This window comes from Rhinolophus hipposideros, assembly GCF_964194185.1.
Source record: "Rhinolophus hipposideros genome assembly, chromosome: 5".
NCBI classification, from domain to species: Eukaryota; Metazoa; Chordata; class Mammalia; order Chiroptera; family Rhinolophidae; genus Rhinolophus; species Rhinolophus hipposideros.
The window spans coordinates 38,080,066-38,101,722 of record NC_138051.1 but is presented as its reverse complement, the minus strand read 5'-3'; the positions used below and the strand labels follow the sequence as shown (position 1 = coordinate 38,101,722).

The following is a 21,657-nucleotide window of genomic DNA, read 5'->3' as shown; positions in this document are numbered from 1 at the left end:
TCCTCCTCCCTGGGCTGACAATGGATAGGCTCCCTGAGGGCAGGACAGGTGTCTTGTACACCCCTCTCCTGGGATGGGGCATGGCACATTATTGACCCCTGTTGAAAAATGTGTATCCTGAAGGAAAGAGGGTCCTCAGCTCATTCATAACACCTCTTCCCAACTCTTTACAAAGAGGTTATAAATCTCTTCTCCTTCCTGGTTGGTTCCCTTCCAGATGCTTCCAAGCCTACCTGAATCGGCTTAATTCTCAAAAAGCCTCCTCCCCTCCTTGTCACTGTCATCTCCTCTCTCACTGAGTGAATGTCTAAGCCCCGCCCAATGTCTGTGCAGACCCAGTCTGCCCTCTTTCTTCCCCACCACCTGCTCGGGTTGTAGGCCTAGCGGCCTCAGAGAAGCCACCAGGCAGAAAGGAAAAAGACACTTGTCTGGGTGAGAAATAAAAGAATCTTCAGGTCAGCCATCAGTCCTCAAAACTAGGGTTCACTGTTTGTTTTTTAAGATTTCATTGGGGAAGGGGAACAGTGTGTTTTTCCCAGGACCCATCAGCTTTAAGTCAAGTTATTGTCCTTCAGTCTTAATTGTGGAGGGCACAGCTCAGCTCCAACTCCAGTCTCCGGTTCAACCGGACCTCTGGGCAACCTTGTTGTTAAGAGCACACGCTCTAACCAACGAAGCCATCCGGCCACCCACCGGCAGCTCAGTGGCAGCTCAACTCAAGTTGTCTTCAGTCTAGTGGTGGAGGGCGCAGCTCACTGGCCCATGTGGGAATTGAACTGGCAACCCTGTTGCTCAGATCTCGCCCTCTAACCAACTGAGCCATCTGGCCACCCTAGGATTTACTCTTCCTTAAGGGTATGGAAGTCTCTCCCAAGGGGCACAGGGTGCCAAACAGTTTTAAGGAATTGGTGTCCAGAGCCTCAGCTTCACTTGGCTCTTTCCGAAAAGTAACCAGCAGGAGAAGGTGCCTGGGAGCAAAGGCAGGTTCCCTTCTGCCTTCCCTGCTTCTACTCATCAAAAGAAAAGAACACTCACCGACCAGGTTGGTGAAACCAACACCCTGTAGACCATGGTGTATTGCTTCAGGGCCTAAAAATCTGCAGGGAGATCACTGGAATTCAGTTGACATTCCCACAAGGAGAATAAAGATCTGTTAGTAAGTCCTTTGCACACCAAATGGTTTCTAGTTCTTTAATTTGAATACAGTTTGAGAACTGATTTGAACTGACTGAAAAAAATCACTAATATTTTTGTCATGTAATTTGGAAGGGGGTCAAATACTCCGGTAATATTGCTATACCAAACCTCCTTTCATTCTCATCTAATGATTTATATGAACAAGGTTTCTCCACATTTACATCAACACAAAACAAAAAATATATAGGAAGAGAATTGATGCTGAACTTTGTCTCAGTCAAGCATTATATCCCCAAATACACAAACTATTTGAAAATAAAAACAAAAAAGCTCTGTATCTCATTAAGAGATACATTTCTAATATAATTTTCTTTTTATGTATAATTATTTTTATCAAAATGTGTAATATATTTGTTTTGACTAGTTAAATAATAACTATAATGATAATTCAAAAGAAAACAATGTTAAGACTTAGAGAATTTTGCCCCTCATCCTTCCTCCACCCTCGGCCTGGTATGTGTCATACCACTAGTGACAGCCTTGACTGTGAGGAGATGACAGCCTAGGACCATTAAGTGACACTGATTCTCTCCACCCTGACCCCTGAGAAAGACACACATCCCCTGATTCATGAGGAGGTGGGGAAATGGGTAGTGAATTCAGACCCTGGGAGGGGTGGAAAAAAAAGATTTAGAGCCTTACAACAAGAAATATAACATTATAATATCCCCCCAAAAAATGTATATACTAATTACAAATAATTAGGATAAGGTATCAATGAAAACTTTCAAGCATGACATACGTTACAGTAAGATTGAAAGGAAACATTGAAAGAGAATATAAAGAACATAAAATTTCCAACTGTTAAAGAAAAGTTTGTCTACATGTTTTTTTTTGAAATGGATGATGGAGCACATCAAATTGCTTTGGTATTTAGATTCCAATGCATACATTTAAAAGAATGAGATAATTGTTTTATTTAAACATCAATATTCAATGTATGCTAGAAGTGACATCCTTTGAAGCTCTTTGGTCTCAAAATGAAAAGTTTTAGTGTTCAGTCTAGTTTTTTAAACTTTTAGGGAGTGTTGGCATCTTGATGGGGTGCATGCTTTGTACCAGCACCACTTCTTCCAGGAGCCCCTCACAGGCTGGCCTGTGTTCTCCCAACACCACCACCCCATGCAGTTTCACCAGGCCCCCCTGTTTTCCGGATGCAGAGTCACACTCAGCCAGATGCTGCTGTTGCCCAAGTCACCTGGCCCCCTAAGCCCCTCTCCTTTCCTCACCTGTAAACTGAGCATCTCTAACATTCTGTGATTCTCTGAAAGCCAGACCCTTGTGGCAGTCCATCTAGAGACACATGGGGACAGTGCCCAGGAAATAATGGTTTCCAAGGCACTGCCTCAGAGCCAGTGGCTATGCTTGTTACCTGTCCCTTAGTCTAGGATACATGTCAGATGACGTCTGAGCCAGAGAACCTTTTCTGATTAGTGTGAAGCCCAATAAAATCTAACAACCCGCGCTCCCCCTGCCTTCAACGTTGTAGATCATAAGACCCAACACACTGTAAGGGCTTGGGAGGGGCCTGGACAGTGAGCGCGTGACGTAACGTGCCAATGTGCATTTGCGTGGGTGCACCATGTCACACTGCATATGTCGGAATTAAACTTGCCTACATACTCACCCACAATGGCCTCTTGCAGAAACTTTGCAAAGTTTTAAAAATTATGAGATTTTTTTTGTAGTTAAACACAATAGCAACAACAACACTAAAGTCCAAAATGTTGAAAAAGACCGCCAGCACCCATGTTGTGAGGTTGTAGAGCAACTGGAAGTCGTTGCTGGTGGGACTGTGAAATGGTACAACGTTCAACAGGCACTTCCTTTATGACCCAGCAATTCCGTACCAGGAGAACGAAAACCTATGTCCACACAAAGATTTGTACGGGAATGTTTATAGCCGCTTTATTCATAAAAGCACCAAACTGGAACCAACGCAAATGTCCACCACAAGAGACTAAACAAGTAGTGGTACATCCATACAATGGAATACTATTCAGCAATAAAAAGAACAAATTACCCTTATACACAACATGAGTGAATCTTAAAGTCATGCTGAGCTCAAGAAGCCAGACGTAAAAGACTACATAAAGCGTAATTCTATTTATTCGAAATCCTAAACCAGGAAAAAAATTAAGCTATCATGACAGAAAATCTGATTAGTGGTTGCCTGCGACCTGGCATGGGATGCAGCATTGACTGACAAGGAGCAAGAAGGAATTTGTTAGGGGCGATGGAAATGTTGGTATCTTGATTGTGATGATGACATAGGTGGACATACTGGTTGAAACTCATTGAATTATACACTTAAAATAGGTACATCCTATACATAAATGATCTCTCAATAAAGCTGATCACAACACAAAATTTTAAAAAGATCTCTGACCAAATGTCAGAATGATTAGTGTTTATAAGGCAAAAGATAATAAAACAAGAATGATGGGCTTTGTAGCCCATCATTCTTATGGGCACGACTGAAAAGTGGGTGACAGACGTGGGCTCCACATTCCTGACTCTCTCTTAGCCACGAGGCCTCAGGCAAGTCACTTCACCTCTATGGAGACTGTTTCCTCATCTGTAAAATAAAGATAATAACAATACCAGTATATTAGATTGATGAATAAATGCCAATTTCTTTTTGTGTTCCCTGTCCTGGTCACAGAAAACAAAATTCTGAACCTTACCTAACCTGCCAAATCTGTATTGTTCATTCTTAGGCAGGGCCTTGACTTCATCTGAAAAATACTTGTCCTGACCTGGGGGAAGATAATTATAATAATAGTTCACCCTTGCAGAGCACTCTCTATGTGTGGGCACTATTCTAATCTCCACAGCATTCTACGAGGGAGATACTATTTTAATCCCATTTTACAGACAAGGTAACTGAAGCCCAAAGAAGACAATAGCTAGTAAGTGGCACAACCTGCATCCCAATCCAGGTGCTTTGTTCCATGCTCTGGACCATCAAGCTAACTCAGCTCTTATTGACACAGTTGTAATTTGAGATAAAGGAGGGGAAAGGGAATGGATTAGAAATACTAGCTTTATATAAACTTAAATGTGAACAAAAACTAGAACCTTTCATATCAGTACTTTCACAGAAAATAATGAAAGTTGATTTCATGTTGGTTTGGAAAATCCTGCTCTGTTTCTAGTTTCAACTGCTGTGGTCTTTCTGAAGAGCAGCTGGAGCAAAATGAGATCTAGTTAGTGTGACCAGCCCTCCTGGTTTTAGCACTAAAAGTACTGTCTCCTGGCGCGCCCTTAGTCCTGGTCACCCTAGGTCAAACTGTTCCCCGAGGAAACAACCCCAAAGGAAAAGAGAAGCTGTGTGTGACCCGGATCTGGCTCCTGCCTCTCTTTCCAGCTCATTTTCACCACTCCCTCCCAGTCCCTCTCACCACTTAGCCAGGCTGAGCTATTTTTAGTTCCAAAGTGGACCAGATTTTCTCTTTCCCCTCTGAGCCTGATTCTTGCTGTTTCTTCCGGTTATCCCCAAGCCCTCTTTGCTTGGTTCCCACTCATTCCAAATCCAGCCAGACTGAAGAAGTTCAGTAGGTACACACCAGTATGGGCACTCCAGTTGTTAAAATATCCACTTCCCTGAGAGTGCTCCTTCCTGCCACTCCTCCCCAGGACCAGCCACGAAAGGGTTAATGTCAGGCACACCAGAGGTGTTCTAAAAAGCTGTGCCAGCACAAGACTAGCAGCTTTCTGAGGTCGTATTGGTTGCTAAATAATTTAAATATCCCTGGTTACAACTATGTAAAATGTGCATTTATATAAGCAATGCCAAGAAGAGAATTTGGGGTGATATTATTGATGCTTGCTTGTTGGGTCCTCTTTTTGTGAAGTTGCTGATGTGCTTTATGATAATCATCATTATCAAATGTTCTGTTAACCCCAGAGACTTGAATGAACCTCAGTGGTTTCAGGCCTCAGCTTCCGTTCCAGAGGAAGCTTTGGGCCACTGGAGCCCAAAAGCTGTTGGGGAGAAGCAGTTAAGGATTTGGTTGGGCTCACGGCTTGGCCATTGGACAAGTCCTTGTGGCATCAGAGAAGGTGGGGCTGCCCACAGGTCTTTTTATTATTTGTCAGACCATGCCCCACCATTCATTTATTCACTCATTCCACGTTAGTTAATAAGCTCCTACAGTGGAATGCCACTGGGCTGGGGCAGTAAGAGCTGGAAATTGTAGAAGACCTTCCCCGTCTTCTAACTGCTTGTAGTCTAATTGAGGTATGAGATATGCACACAGGAAACATGGAATGTTCTCATAATTTGTGAAACACAGTGAGTTCAGAGAAAGGGGGTTGATGTCAGGCAGAGCAAAGTCAAGGAGAAGAGGTAAGCTCTGTTTTGTTCACTGCTTATGCTGAGAACTTTCCACAGTGCTTAGCCCACACTGGGTTCCTGAAGACCTCACAGGAGGAACGAATAAATGAGAACACACTAGTCATGATCCTGCCATTGAGAGGTAATTGTTGTCGACATGTTAGTGTATATTCTTTTTTCTAAATATACAATGAGGGCCGGCCCAGTGGCGCAGGCGGTTAGAGCTCCATGCTCCTAACTCCGAGGGCTGCAGGTTCGATTCCCACATGGGCCAGTGGGCTCTCAACAAAAAACAAAAAAATAAAAAAAAGCCAATAGTTAAAAAAAATAAAAAATAATTAAAAAAAATAAATATACAACGAATGTTTTTTTAATTTTAGGGACTTTCTTCATTGCAAAAGTAACATGTTCATTGTAGAAAAAGGAGAAAATGGCACTGAGAAGTGCCACAATACTAATAGCTAACATGTGCTTATTACGTATCAGGCAGAACAAGCTTCACAAACTTCACGCCACGTGGTAATGACGCTCACATTTTGGTATATATTCTTCATATAGGACCCTCTTTTGTTCTCACTGTAAACTTGTTTTTTAATATTTGGGCTCAAACTTTTATATAATTCTGTATTATTTAACATTATCTTTTAACATTTCCTCATGTCATTGAAATTCTCTTAAGAATCATTTTCAGTGGCTGCTTATCCCATTCTGGGGGCGGGGGGCAGCGACTACTCTAACTGGAGCATGTGGGGTACCAGGCAGAGACTCTAACTGTGGCTGATAGGGATTCACTGTAGGTTTTTGAATGCAAGAGGGGCAGGATAAATGTGTTGTCCTAGGAAGCTTGGGTGCACTAGCAATGAACAAAACAAAGTCAGGGAGATAGGTAAGAGGTGATTCTTGTAGCAAAGGAAGCCAGAAGGAAGAGGGGAGTCGAGTACTACTTCAAAGAAAGGACTGAGGACCGAGGGGGAAGGAGTCCAAATATATTGTGAAGTTTGGAGACTATTCAAGTTCCATTCCTTCCAGCTCATTAGCTTCAGAGAATTGTGCTACCACTGTCAGAAATAAGGAAGTTAGGAGGCAAGTTCATTTAATAAAAGGAGAGGGAAGTCCTTTTAGATTAACATTTTAGGTAGCAACCCCTGCAAGTCTACTTACTGGCCAGGGCTTGAACACGAGATCTGGGCAAGAAAAAGAGCTTCAAGGGGACAAGCTGGTTGGAGAGGAGGTAGAGGGGAATGTAGGGAGAAGCCAGGCTCAGGCTGGGTCTGGGAGAGGGGGCAGGGCAGATCAGAAGCCTAGAGCAGATCAGAGCAGCCTGAGCCTTGGGACCAAAGGACGACGAGGGGGTTGGGGCAATGGGGCTTGAGGGCTGGCTCCTGTTCCAGGGGGGCCGACTCAGCTCCATTCACTGAGTTTGCCAACTCCCTGCCAGGATACAAGCACATCAAGTAGAGAAAAACCTCTGGAAACCCAATTAACTGGAAAGCTCCCAAAGTGTGCAGTCTAATTATTGTAGTATTGTTATCGTTAGTATGTTGATAAATAAGCGGGTTTTTCCCAGCTTTACTGTGATATGATGGACAAAGAAATTAAGTGTTAAATATAAAATTGTTTTTCTGGAATCCTTTTTATTTCAAAGCTTTCTGACCTGCCCATGTGAGTCTCTGTGCTAGTTCTGAGCAGCAGGCCAGACTTGGGGGCCTTGTAGTGGACGATGCAGAGAAAATAGAAAACGACTGCACAAGGTGCATTTCATTCACAAAGAACCTTTTTGAGTAAACGCTTACTACTGGTGTTCTTTTGTTAAACCCTTTCAGCAGTATAAAAATCATGGTAGTGGTGTAGGGGTTTTTTTTTTTTTTTTTTTGGTTTATTCTTGTTGACTCAAGGTTTGGCTATATGTATCCCAAAGGATGCAGTCATTTTAAATAAGATAAGGAATGAACAGAAATGCCTAAAAATTTGGCCACACCTGAAGGTGGACCTGTGGATTGCTGGCTCTGGGATTGTCTGCCACTTGCGTACTAGCTTCTCTGGGACAAGTCCCCTAACTTGGGACAAGTCCCCTAACTCCTCTGGGTCCCGGTATACTCACCTTTCTCTCTCTTCTCAGCAATCTCACTTGGGTTCTTAAGAGAGAGAACAAATAAAGCACTTTTATAAGGCTAAAGCCCTGTACAATTGTGTTGGACATTTTGGAAACAAAATGATTCAATGTCAGGGCCACGTTTTCGTTTTTTGGCTTTCTTTTTTTGTTGTTGTTGTTTAATAAACTTTATTTTAGAACAGTTTAGATTTACAGAAAAATTGAGAAGAGTGTTCCCATATACCTCACTCCCAAGTTCCCCCCTTATAAACATCTTACCTTATATGGTCACAATTAATAAATCAACATTGACACATTATTATTAACTAAAGTTTGTATTTTATTCAGAATTCCTTAGTTTTTACCTTATGTCCTCTTTCTGTTTCAGGAACCCATCCAGCATAAATTACATCCAGTTGTCATGTCTCCACAGACCCCTTTTAACTGTGGCAGTTTTTTAGACTTTCCTTGTTTTTGATGATCTCGACAGTTTTGAAGAATACTGGGCAGGCATTTCATAAAATGTCTTTCAATTGGAACTTTTCTGATGTTTTTCTTATTAGACTGTGGCTCTTGTAAGGAAGACCAGAGGAAAATGCTATTGCATTACATCATATCAAGGGTCCCTGCTATCAACTTGGCTGATCGATGTTGAGATGTTGATCTTGACCTCGATCCCCTGATTGAGGGAGTGTTAGGATTCTCCACTGTAAAGTTACTTTTTTTTTCCCCTCTACCATTTGATACAGTCCTCTTAGAAAGGGAGTCACTGTGCACAGCCCACAATTAAAGAACTGGGGTTTACACTCCTCTTTGAAGGCAGAGTAGCTACATACATTGTTTGGAATTCTTCATGGGAAATTTGTTACGTGTTCAGTTACTTATATCAAAATACTTATGGATATTTATTTTATATTTTGGGCTATAATCCAATACTACTTTATATTTTTGCTCAACTTCTTCCATATTTGACTTTTGGAAGCTCTTTCAGTTGGCTCTTGTGTTCCTATTGTTTTGTTAGCAGTTCCTAACTTTCTGTGCTACAAAATGCTCCAGGCTCATCTTGTGTATTTCCTGTCCCAGTCCTAGAATTCATCATTTCTCCAAGGAGAATGTCAGGGCCAAGTTTAAATCTTAGCAAATGTGTGTCTGGCTGGTAGATGGGACAGATGATTTGATAGAACTATTAAGACTCTACCCAGCCTTAGGAAGGGACTTTCCCAACAGTGGCAGCCAGAATTGCAAGTCCTTAGCTGAGAAACAGGTGACTCACCAGCTCCCCAGGTTGTCTCCTCCCTCCCCCTCTTGCTGACAAGACTGTCCCTAAACCAGCTCAGACAGAGGGACCTAGGTCAGAAGGTGTCCCCACCCATGGGGCCAGAGAAGAATGGCTCGTGTCAGGCCAAGTCAAGGCTTTTACCCATGTGCAGCAGACACCTCCTTCCATTTGTGTATTAGTTATACGCCTCCTACCTGCAGAAAGAAACACGATTACTTTTAAATTTACAGCTACAATTATTAAAATTTGGGTAAGAGGACAAGAGCACTGTAAAAGTGTGTGTGTGTGTGTGTGTGTGTGTGTGTGTGTGGTAATTTTGTCCAGACACCCTGGTCTGTGGCAACTTCCCTAGGTTCCCTGAACAGATATCTAGTACCAGAAAGGCTTTCAGAAACAAACACATTTCACCTGTCATTTTATAGCGCTGAGGTAGATCAAGTGATTTTTCAGGAGTCATACGGCTAATGAGCTGAAGGACAAGAAATACTGGGACAGGTCTCTTGATGTCCAGGTCTTTCCAGATCCCCATTCTTGACTCCCATTCCCTTTGCAGGACAAAAAGTACAGTCTTTAAGACCTTCTGTGGGATACAATGGCAAAAGTCCACTTTGGGGCCTCTTTCACTTGCTAGGTGGATAAACATGTGGATGTGGCCGAGAAGTCTTTGGGACTATAATTAGGGATTATTAGTATCCCCAGACGTTTGGACATAGGGGACGTAGGATGTAGACATGGGGATATAGAAGTGAATACTAGGGATCCTACCATTTCCCCATAGTCAAGATTTTGGTGGTTAAATCAGCAACTTTCTGTTGTCCTCAACTTTTGACTTTAAAAAAAAAGGAGAAAAAGAAATCAAGGATCCTGAGACTTTTCCCAAGAGATTCAGAGATTTGGATTGATGGATTTTTATACTATCAACTATTTGAGAAATAGGATTATCTCTTTTCTTTAATATTTATTGCTCTCTCCCCCTTACAACACTTCCTGCAACAACTCCTGAATGGCATGTTTTCAGTGATCTTTGCATACTCAGAGATGAAAGACTGCCTTGGAGTTCAGAGAGGATTCTGGGCCTGCTGTCATTTGGTGGTGTGGTTGCAATAAAGAGATGAAATCAGCATCAGGCTACTCCTCACTTGCTCTCTTGGTGACCTTCCTAGGGCTACCTTCCATATCTTGTCTCAGTCTGTAAACTCCTTGAGGGCAAGGACAGTGGGTGGCCCAGAGCAGCACCAACAAATAGGTAATTACCATGTGTTTTTGATGATGATGACATTAGGGGCTTTGGGGACTGAGAATATTCAAATGAAGAATTGCCCTTGAAGGTCCTCCCCAGCACGCTTCTCCAGCACCTGGAGTTCCTTTAGCGGAGCAGAGTGAAGGTAAGAGTGAAGGTGTTTAAAGCTTGCCTTCAGGCTGAGTGTAGAGGAAGCTCTTCCGTGGAAGAGAGTACAATACATTCCTGACTGTTGTGTTCATGCTTGAGTTTATCTTCTGCCTCTTCATGATTTGTATATTTTTAAAAACCATTCTTTAATAAAATTATTATCCAGACTATAATTCATACAAACATATGTCCAATTTTTTGTGTTAATTTAAACACAGGTTTAATTTGAACATGTTGCGATTGTTATGTGTTCCCAACTTGTTTCTTCCTCCTAACAATAAGTCCTCTATATTTTTCTCTGCCAAGATACCTAGATCTGTCTCATTTGGGCGATTCTTTGTCCTTGTACCTCTGAGCGTCAGTCGTCCGCCTGCCTCTTTTCCTCAGGCTGTTTGAGATTGCCTGGCCTCGTGCTTTGGGTGCGCTGTTGGGGGAGGTCCCAAAGGAGGCCCGGCGGGTGGGCGGGATCCCGGCGGGTGGGCGGGATCCCGGCGCTTGGGATATGCAGATGAGGTGGGCGGGGTCCACATAAACCTGCGGGTAGCGGCGGACCAATGCGCCTGGCCTTGGCGAACTCAGTGAGAGGCAGCCAGCAGAACCTGCTTCTCCGAGCGCAGCGGAGCCTGGTCCCGGGCTGTCCCCTGAGCGGGCCATGCCCCCGCGGGAGCTGAGCGAGACGGAGTCGTCCCCGCTCCGAGCCCCGACCCCTCCCCCGCGGCGGGGCAGCGCGCCCCCGGAGCTGGGCATCAAGTGCGTGCTGGTGGGCGACGGCGCGGTGGGCAAGAGCAGCCTCATCGTCAGCTACACCTGCAATGGGTACCCCGCGCGCTACCGGCCCACGGCGTTGGACACCTTCTCCGGTACGTTCAACGGCCCCGGCGGCCGCGTGGCTGGGGGAGAGGGTTGTGCCCCCGAGGGTTGGGGCCTGGGCGCAGGTGGAAGGGCTTGGAAGCCCCCCGCGAGGGAGGCGGGAGCCGGCCCCGCGGTGGCGCTAGTGAGGCCTGGTGGACCCCTGGACGCTCTTCCTAAATCAGACTATCTCCCACCGCGCCCCTACAGTGCAAGTCCTGGTGGATGGAGCCCCCGTGCGCATTGAGCTCTGGGACACGGCGGGACAGGTGAGAAGCTGGGAGCGGCCTCTACTGGTCTGAGGGGAGGTGGGCCGGAGGCCGGGAGGACCCCAGATGGATCAGGAATGGGGAAGGCCTTGGGCCCTTGCTTATGAATCTCAGGTCTCCAATCCCAAATCACAAGCGAATTCCCGCTCCCTGTGAAGGGAATAATCCTACTAATGACCTCGCCTTCCCATCCCAGGAAGACTTTGACCGCCTTCGCTCACTCTGCTACCCCGATACCGACGTCTTCCTGGCCTGCTTCAGCGTGGTGCAGCCCAGCTCCTTCCAAAACATCACAGAGAAATGGCTGCCCGAGATCCGTACTCACAACCCTCAGGCGCCGGTGCTGCTGGTGGGCACCCAGGCAGACCTGAGGGATGATGTCAATGTACTGATTCAGCTGGACCAGGGGGGCCGGGAGGGCCCTGTACCCCAACCCCAGGCTCAAGGTCTGGCTGAGAAGATCCGAGCCTGCTGCTACCTCGAGTGCTCTGCCTTGACGCAGAAGAACTTGAAGGAGGTGTTTGACTCCGCCATTCTCAGTGCCATTGAGCACAAAGCTCGTCTGGAGAAGAAATTGAACGCCAAAGGTGTGCGCACCCTCTCCCGCTGCCGCTGGAAGAAGTTCTTCTGCTTTGTTTGAACAACTGTGGCAGAGTAGAGAGCAGTAGGCATAAAGCCACAGACATCTGGAACCTGGGGTAGGGGGCCTTCGAGGGGGCTACTGGCAGGGCCAGGCCAAGCCATGAGACGCAGTTCCATTCTGAACACTGTGGGGACACAGGTCTCTAACTGCCCACTCATATGCCACAATGAGCTTAGGTCCTGGAGGAGGGAAAACTGACTTAGATTTCTGTGGTCAAGGCTTACAGAGAAATCCCAGCACTTTGATTTTTCATGGTATGGTCCTAATAGTGTCAGCCACCTCCAAGTATTTGGGATCCAATTCCCAGTTTCTTATCATGGGCCCTCAGGTCAGTCTGGCTGAATTAGGAGCTCTTGTGGCACAGGCGTGACAAAGAGTCCAGGGAATAGCTGGGTATCTTGGAGGGCTGGAAGGTGTCCAGCCCAGTTTGGAGAGAAGTTTTGGATGGACTGCGTAAGACAAGAGTCAGTGAAAAGTTGAGAGAGAGCAGAAAGTGAGGGCTTGGAGCCTTTGGACAGGAGGCAGGCTGGGGAGCAGGAGGCAGATCACCAAGCTGAGTCTGGAAGGAGGAAGGGCAAGGAGAAAGAGAGCAGAGAAGTGGGGCAGCTGAGGAGCAAGGCTGACACCTGGGCTGCCCTCAACCCCCAAGGCCAGGGAGGGCGGTGCTGGTTCCTGGGAAGAACTGGGTCTCACGGCTTCCTAAGCACTGCCCAAACTGGCTGGGCCAGGAGTGGGGCAGGAAGTGAGAGGCAAGGCCCACTGAGAGGAGGGGGAGGAGCTGCAAACTAGAGCCTGAATGAAGGAAGAAGGGGCTGGGGGGGGGGGGTCACCTCTCTCTCCATGGTCACAGCCTAAGAAGGTAGGGCAGGGCAAAGTCTGCAAATAAAACCTTAAGTTTCTGAAGCTGCTGTCTTTGTGTCATTTCCAGGAGCTGTCAGCCCATTGCTCTCTCATAGCCCTCCTCAAGGCCCAACAGTGTGGATAAAGACAGGTTGGGTACAGAAGGACTGAGGCTAGATTGAAAGGTGGGGGCTGGACTAGATGGGACAGTGTGATGGGAACTGGACTAGAGGGGGTGGGTTTGGGGCTCCCCTCTTGGGACTTAGCTGGTTCCCAGGAGAGGTAGCGTGGGAAGCAGCCTGGAAACGGGTTTCCCCAGGTGTCAGCGCCAGAGCTGCTTTCCCATGACCTCACCGGGCGGGTGGTGCCCCTCCCCTTTCCCCCTCCTTTCGAGAGCACCTTGCTGAGGCTCTGGGGCAATCCTGAGCCTTCTAACCTTCCTTCTCTGATCCTTCTAACAGTCTTCAGGGCCCAGGGTCTTGGGTTGGGGGCCCCCTGTTTCAGAGCCTGAGCATGAGGGGATACGCATACAGCCTAAACTTTAACCATTGGCCAAATTCTTGAACTTGGCTTGGTTGGACCCAGTCTTCGGCTTTGGCACTCAAAGTTCACATAAGGACCTAGTAATGGTCCAGGTGCCAGCTGTCAACAATTTAAACAGAAGTTTTGTCCCAGATATCCTTTAGGAGTGAGGGTTCATTGGGCGAGGGCTTTGAGAAGAGCAGAGATCCAGAGAACATTCCCTGGAATTGGAGCTGGAAGGAATTTTAAAGGGCACCTTGGGGGGAACACTTTGTTTTATCCAGAAGGAAAGTGAGCCCCAGAGAAAAAAGGTAGTATCTCAAGTGAGTTACTACCAAGTGGCTGTTAGAGCTTTTTGCAAACTCTTAGAGTTGGGTATATGGGTGTTATTTCTGTGGAGAGGTATTTCTAAGGCACACTTGGGACACCTGCTAGGCAGCTGCTGGCCCAGGTTAGCACTCACCCTGTCTCAACCCAGCTCCCTCTGTAGGAAGTTACAGCTGTGTGTGTGAGAGAGAAAGAGCACGGCTAAGGGACAGAAATCCCAGCCAAGTGAAACCTCAGATAATCTCCAAGTTTAGTTTTAATCAAGACTGTCCAGTTCCTGCCCCACCAGGGCCCATCCCCCAGAGCTCCAGCCACCTCATCTCCCTTTGTCCCCTAGCCCCCTCAGGTGGAGGTGCTGAACTGCACCATTGCAGCGAAGTCCTGAGGGGTCCCCCATCCCGTCTCCATGGCCTGCTGTTACCTCAACCCCAACGGACACACCTCACTCTGGGGCAGCGACTGGGGTTCAAGTTTAGGTTCTGACATCAACCATGACCTTAGGTAAATGTTTTCCCTTCTCTGTGCTTCACTTTCCTCATATGCAAAATGAAAGACTCAGGACTCTGGATTAGAGGTTTTTAAAGTGCTCCAAGGGACCCTAAAGTGCCATGGGCTGGGGGAGGAAGCGTAATCTGGTGCTCTCTGACACCCCTCCTACTTCCTTATTCTCTGATAGCGCCTCTGTGTCACTATGTCTCCTCTCCTGTAGGGTCACAGCCTGGTTAGAACCTCTGTCACCCTATGTTCCTGCCACTGCCTCCACCACTCGTCCCTCCAGTGCTGCTGACTTCCCTCTGGCACCTCCCCACTCATGACTATTACCAGTTCTCATTGCCAGCAATGAACTCCAGGCTCATTTCAGCTTTCTAGGCCTTCTCAAATCTGACACCAACCTGGACCAGCCCAGCCTATCCCAGTGATCCCCACTCCCTGATCCCCAATTGTTTCTTGACTTCTGACTGGAAGTCTTTACTTTTGTCAAATCATCTAGTTTAGAAAGTGCTCCAGGGGTGGCCGGTTAGCTCAGTTGGTTAGAGCACGGTGCTCTTAACAACAAGGTTGCTGGTTCCATCCCCACATGGGCCACTGTGAGCTGCGCCCTCCACAACTAAATTGAAACAACTACTTGACTTGGAGCTGATGGGTCCTGGAAAAACACACTTAAAATAACAGTTAAAAAAAAAAGAAAGTTACAAGAAAAAAAAAGAAAGTGTTCCCTATGCCATGCCCTGTTTCTCCTCTAGCCATCTTCCAGAACTCCCCTTCTCCAGGAAGTGTCTCTTGTATTAGTGTCCACACTGCTCTCTTGGCACATGGGACACTCTGAATTTGGTCACTCGCTGAGGCTGAATCTCCCCCGCTAAACTGAGGCAGAGAGAGAGAGAGAGAGAGAGAGAGAGAGAGAGAGAGAGACTCATTCATGTCTCTGTGCTCTCACAGGGTCTGGGGCTCAATGTTTGCTGCTAACCCTGAAGTGCTTAAGATAAAAAGCCAACCAGTGAGCCATGGAGGGGACCCTGAGGATCAAGTTCAGCTCCAGGTTTGTGTGACTGAAGCCTAGAGACAGGCCTAAGAGCAATGGCTTGCTGGAAAGGCCCTATGAGGTGCGGGGCTCAAGTCGTGCAGGACCAGAGGGTCCAAACCCACCAGCTTGCTCTGTTTCTCTCTCTCTCTCTCTCTCTCTCTCTCTCTCTCTCTCTCTCTCTCTCTCTCTCTCTCTCTCTCTCTCCTTTTCTGGGACTTTTTTTTTTTATCTCTATCACTCTTTCCTTTGCCTCTTTTTTCCTGCTTTCTCCATTCTTGAATCTAAATTTAAAGGAATATTGATTATATTAACTGAATAAAATTGTATGTTTCTTACATACTCATATGCGTGTATACTCATACGTATGTCCTTATCGACATAAAGTATTTTCAATATCTGTGTAATCAACACTTAGTTGATTTTTTAAAAGTTTGTTTTATTTTTCTCTATAACAAGTACTCAGAAAAACTGGAAAATCCAAAAAATTAGAAGATTAAAAATGTATTAATAGTCTTAACTCCCAAAGATAATAACATTTTGATATACTTCCTTCCAGTCTTGTATGCATATTTTTGCAATTTTTGTGATCATGTTGTATATACAACTTTGTATTTTTTGTTTTTTCATTTAAAGTGGCAACAGTGTTTTTTCATGTTATTATACGTTCTGACCAGAGGTTATAACCATACTGTATGTTTGCTTACTATTTCACCCTGAATGCCATAATTTCTTCAACTAGATCTCTATTTGGGAATATTTAGGTTTAACTTTTTTTCTATTATATGAAACTAAATCAACAGTTGAGTATTTTTTCCACCATGGGTGACCACATACAGAAAAGAAGTTCATCTTTGGCTTAGAGAGTGGACCCCAATACAACCAATCCCAAGTTACTTTTAGAGGGAGCTTGGGTTTCTGTATATGTGCGACTGGAGGGGGAGGAGCTCTTTCTGTTGGAGCATGACTAGCAGCTTGTGGGTGTTCAATAACTACTAAATGATGACTAGGTGTGTATACGTTATACATTTGTGTTCATGTACATTTCTCTGTGTCCCTGTTTTTGCTCTTATGTATTTCAAGTGGATATTGTCTTTGTGCAGAACTCTGAAAAATTCTATATATGTGCAAGTCTGTGTCTCTATGTCTGTAAATGTGGGTGTCTATCTCTATGAAAGATGTATATATGTGTGTGTCCATATGTGTATGTTTATATATCCAGACGTCTGTCTGAGCAGTGTGTATTATATATAATCCTATGTTTGTTTGTTTTCTTTTAAAAAGATTTTGTTAAAGGTCTTTATAGAACAACATCCAAACGCCAGATGCAGCTGCCAAGGAGACCCTGGTATGCTGGGTACTGGCTGGGGCATGGCAGGCGGCTCTGGCTTCCCACCCTTCTGTTCTGAAATGGGGGTGGTGGGCAGCATCTCGTCTTTGGGTTCCACAATGCTCACGTGGTCAGGCAGGGGCTTCTTAGGGCCAGTCTTACCACTTGGGCCCCAAGGAAGCATGACCTTCACTTTGATGCCCAGCACACCCTGCCTGTCTGGGTGTGTACGTTGCTCTCTGTGCCGGTGTGCGCACATGTAGGTTGCGCCTAGTTTCTTAGTGGCCATGTGGCTATGTGTCTGTGTCTGCCTCGGCTTAATTCTGTGTGGACGTCTTTCTCCCTGTACATCTCGTGCTGGGTGTGTGCGCTGGGCCTGGGCTGGTGTGTGACGTTGTGTGCACACCTGAAGGATCCTGCTTGCTTTCCTCCTGGGAGCAGAATGGTGCCCAGGGCAGAGGTGACGCACTCTCCCCTAGCTCCCCATTCTCCTGGGAACCAGCTTGGGAGAATGAGTGAGACCGAGAGCAGAGAGAAGACTGCGTCAGGAGCACCAGCCCCTTTTGCAACCAGCCCAGGCCCCAGGCGTTCATCTCCGCTTTCACAGGTCAGACCTGCCCACTGTGCCTGGCTGCCAGGAACTCTGGCTCCCAGCACCCAGCACGGCTGTGCTGTCAGCGCCCTCCTTGGACCTGGGCCAGGTCCTCCGGTGAGCAGAACTCAGCCAGCTGAGAGGACACATTAGTCATGCTGTGGTAAGAGCAGGGAGTGACTTCCTGGGTCTGGGCAACGCTAGCTGTCCCAGGGAACCATTGCTTTTTGTCCCTGTATGCAGCAGTGCTTGGGCAACCTTTTCTCCTCCTATACCATTTTCCATTCTTACAACTGAACTTCAAAATAGCCCGATGGCTCTGACTAGCTCCAATTTTCAGATGAGGAGACTGAAGCATAGAGCCACACTACTAAAATAAGGCAGAGCTGGGCCTTGGGCCTGGGTTTCCTGACTCTGCGCCCAGCCCTCTTTCTAGTGTGCCATCTAGGGGGTTGTGTCCCCCTAGAAATGGTTCTCTTAGAGGGGGCTGGGAGGCATGGTTTATGGGACAGATTAGGTTGTCGTAGGCCAGGGAGTGGGGCAAAGGGAGACTGGGCTGGAGGTGGCATGTGAGGAGAGGTGTCAGCACTGAACCAAGCCTGCCTCCCTAGTGGAATGTTTCCAAGGCTTTCTCCACCAAACATAGGATTTGTGCCATAACCAGGATGACCATAAAATGTATTGTCAGACTCGGGATAGTTTTGAGATTGAATGGAAGCTGTATTCATAACCTGGGTTTGTGGTCACGCTTCTCATTACTGCTTTGGAAGGCAGAGCCAGTCATCGTCATCAGCTCCATGGCCTCCTTGACCTTCACCGGCGCCAATCTGCTTCTCTCCCCAGGTGTCCTGAGGACTCCCTGGCCCCTTGGCAGTGAGGGGCAACAGGGGAGACTTTGGGTCCAGTTTGGGCATAGGGGTTCCCTGGGGCCACTTGAAGCTGGAAGAAAAGCAAACAGCACAGACCTCCCTCTAGGACGCCTGACCTATGATGGCTTCCTCCCTCAGACCTGTATTCTCTGTGGCTATCATCCCGTCTCTGCCCATCTTCCATCCCTGCCCAGTAGTACCCTGCACCAGTGGGGAGTGGGCAAAGCCTGTCCCCAGAGGTCTCTCTCCAGGGATGGCGAGATCACTCTCCTGAAGAGACAAGGGACCCTCGATTCCTGGGGCTGTGTGCATTTCGCTACCCATGGCACCCCCCGACCCCTGCCCAATAGGCCATGTGCTCTGCTGACCACCCTATCTCCCACAGGCTTCCTGTTCCAACCCCACCCCTGACTTGCTGGCTGGGTGACTTTGGGTAAATTACTGCCTTCCTCCTTGTCTGAGTTTCTCCCAGTTGTGAAGTGGGGCTAATACTCTCTGCCCCTCCCTGGCTCCCAGGGGACCTGCAGGGATAAGCAAGATAATAGCGGGGAACTGATTTACAGGAAGCTATCGAGAGCCAAGTAAGAGGTATCAGTGCTGGCCTGTGTTTACATGGGTGTGGATCTTGGGTTCCCAGCCTCCTGGGGCTTGGGACCAGCCCTGACAGCTTCTTGGCCTGGTTCTCGGCTCCTTTGTCCCACTTCCAAAGAAAGGATAGAAACTGAAGCCAGGAGTCTAGTCGTCTGGAGATGAGACATCAGAGCAAAAAGTTTGGGGCTCAGGAACACTGGCCTCCTTGCCTAGGTCTGTCCCCAAGCACTGGCTGTGTGACCTTGGCCAGTCACTGCCCCTCAATGACTTGGCTCTGATAGCCTCCCCCAGCTATACATGCAGGGAGCCCTACAGCCTGTAACCAGAGGTCAACATCATAGTTTTGGGGTAGGATCTCGTCATCTACTCCAAGTCCTTTATTTTTCCTAGACACTATGGGCCTCCTCTTGGGGGCCACAGACTAACCCTGGTCAGCCTGATTAACCCAAGGTCATAAACTGATTGCAAAGGGGATCATGCAGGAGAGGGTAAGTGGTCAGAGAAAATCTACTGGGAAGACAACCCCAAGTGAGTTAGTGGGTCGACAATATAATCTTGTATGAGCAGTGTTGGTTGCCCCTTGTACCTCTCCCTCCATGCTTAAAAGTCCGCACAGGCCTGTCCTCAGCCCACAGCTGTCCTTGGTGAGGGCCCTGGGTCTTCTTCCCACCCCCACTGCACCTTCAACAGCCTCCACCCCAACTCCCTCCCTGCCCCAGAGGTTTCCACCAGGCTCCTCTGCGGCCACTGCCCTCTCAAGGATCCATGATGGTCAGCCACCCATCATCCCCAACTTCCTCCTTCCTGACCCTGGTAGGCTTTGAAGCACCTTGCCTTTGAACTTCCCTCTTCCTGGGTCTCCTGCGCTCCTCTGATCTTTCCTCTTCTGCTTTCCCTTCCTACAAGAACAGGCTCTGTCCTCACTTTCTGTTCTCTCCTCTCCAGGCCTGCTCTGCTTCTCTCTCACAGTCATCTCCCCACTCTTCCGTTTCACACCTTCATGGCTTACTCCCAAATCCATTCTCTCCACCAAGCCCAGAATCCTCACCTTTAGCGTGTTCAGGCCTTGCCAGGTTGCACTGCAGCCTGAACCCTCAGAGCTAATTGTATGGCCCAAGGACTACAAGACTCATGTTTTTGCCTTCTTCCGGCCCTATTTTATGTTCCTTCTTGCTCTTGTTTTTTCATCTTGTTCCTATTTTATACTCATGTTATGTCATAATTTATAGTCTCTTTTAAGCTGCCTTTAAATCCTTCCCCAGTAAGGCAAGGCATAAGCAAACAAAAAATAAGAACCCAACAATAAAATCAATAAAACTGGTGTTCATCTGGTACCTGGTGCCCCTCACCTTCTATCTGGTTTTCCAGAAGCCGCCCCTCCTCCACTTGGTCCTGTTTCTGTTGGTGGCACTACCACCCATCCAGGACAGAAAACCTGGATGTTCCACTGACTCAGGTTGTCCCTCTGCATAATCAGTCACCAAGTCTTGGAGCTTCTCCCTTCTTTCCCCAGATCTCCAGAAGTTCCCTCTTCTTTTCCATCCCCACTATTCTATCCCATCTCAGAGCATCATGGTCTGATTATTTGCTTCTTTCTGAAATATATCTGAATACTTGTTGTGGGGACAGAGTCCCAGAGAGCAGTTTCCAGGCTCTCAGCCTCACATGGAAAGGTGCTGGCTCGGGTAGTAGATGGCCATCAGCTGTGACTAGTTGGCCGTCAGCTGTTACTGGTTAGCCATTAGCCACTGATATAACTGCTATGGCTGAGCTAGCAAGTGTGGATTGCGGATTGCGGATTGCAGAGAGGTACGGATTGCCGTTAGCAAGTGGGGTCAGTGGCAGAGAAGCAGATGGCAGAAGTGGACATATGGCTCCTGCTTCCTGTGTCTCCAACCCAGCCGCCAGTGAGAATATAGCGGTATGACTCCCCTATCTGTGGCTCCGTGGGTGTTCCTTTTTGGCCTCACCATATCCTGCGTTCTTGTGCGGGGAGAGGGAGCAGTGACCCCGCATGACACCCTGCATGACACTTGTTCAAAAGTTAACTTTTTCTTATTGCAAAAGCAATAGATATTTATTGCAGAAAATTTAGAAAATGCAGGTTGACCACAAGAAGAAAACAAAAACCACCTGTGATTTCATTATGAGAGATAACATGTGGCCATTTGAATAAGTATCTTCTTTCAGTTTTGTTTTTAAATATACAGCTTTGTGTGTGTGTGTGTGTGTGTGTGTGTGTGTGTGTGTGCGCCACAACAAGGGGCCTCTAAATTTCTTTCCCAGTTTATTATTTTCTTGGTCTTCCTGGTTCTGGGCTCCATTTATAGAAACCCCAGGAGCCACTGCAGGTGGGAGAAGGATAGGCAAACTCTCTGAGAGAGCCTGTGGAAGAGTTTAGGCCACCCCATGCGGAAGCTGGGCTTGGGGGCCTGGGGCTCCCCGGTGGCACTATTGATGACAGCCACTCCCGGGGGAGCTGAACAGTACCTTCCCAGGCTTCCGTCTAGCTGTGGTTGGGTGGGGAAGGGAGTGGTCTTGTGCAATAGGGCAAACCACTCCTTGTTCAGGGCTGTTTGTTTAAGTGGGCAGGGATGGGTTTGGGAGAAACAATGCAGTTTTTGTCAGTGTTTATTTGAATTGTTAGGACAAATAGGTTTTGGAGAAAACTCCTCAATATAGGAAGGCAGGATGGGTTATAAGGGATAGATGATGGGAATCTCAAAGTTGAAAGCCTGAGAGCAGCAGGCTGGGTTAGTGCCTGCCTTGCACAAATGGACCTGAACTTAGCAGGCATGTTGGTCCTGGATTGCCAGTCCCTCAAATTTTTACAAGAAGCTAGAAATGTGGATTTTTTTAATTTCCTCTTTAAATGTTGGTAACTAACTAAAGAAACTACTGTTTGGGTCAAAGTATGATTGCAGGCTGCCAGGTACAACCTTTCAACTAGCCTTTCCTATGAAACCTACTATGTGCTTCACATAGGTTACCCTGCCTTATTTACTG

General features: G+C 47.0%; 1 protein-coding gene across 1 annotated transcript; it reads left to right on the top strand.

Annotated features, from left to right (window-relative positions):
- Window positions 1-10,859: 10,859 nt before the first annotated feature.
- On the top strand, window positions 10,860-14,922 carry RHOV (ras homolog family member V). The gene is made up of 3 exons (XM_081048488.1): window positions 10,860-11,157; window positions 11,357-11,415; window positions 11,612-14,922. Exons 1-3 carry the CDS (start codon window positions 10,950-10,952, stop codon window positions 12,053-12,055), a joined length of 711 nt encoding a protein of 236 aa, XP_080904614.1. The 5' UTR covers window positions 10,860-10,949; the 3' UTR covers window positions 12,056-14,922.
- Window positions 14,923-21,657: the final 6,735 nt, after the last annotated feature.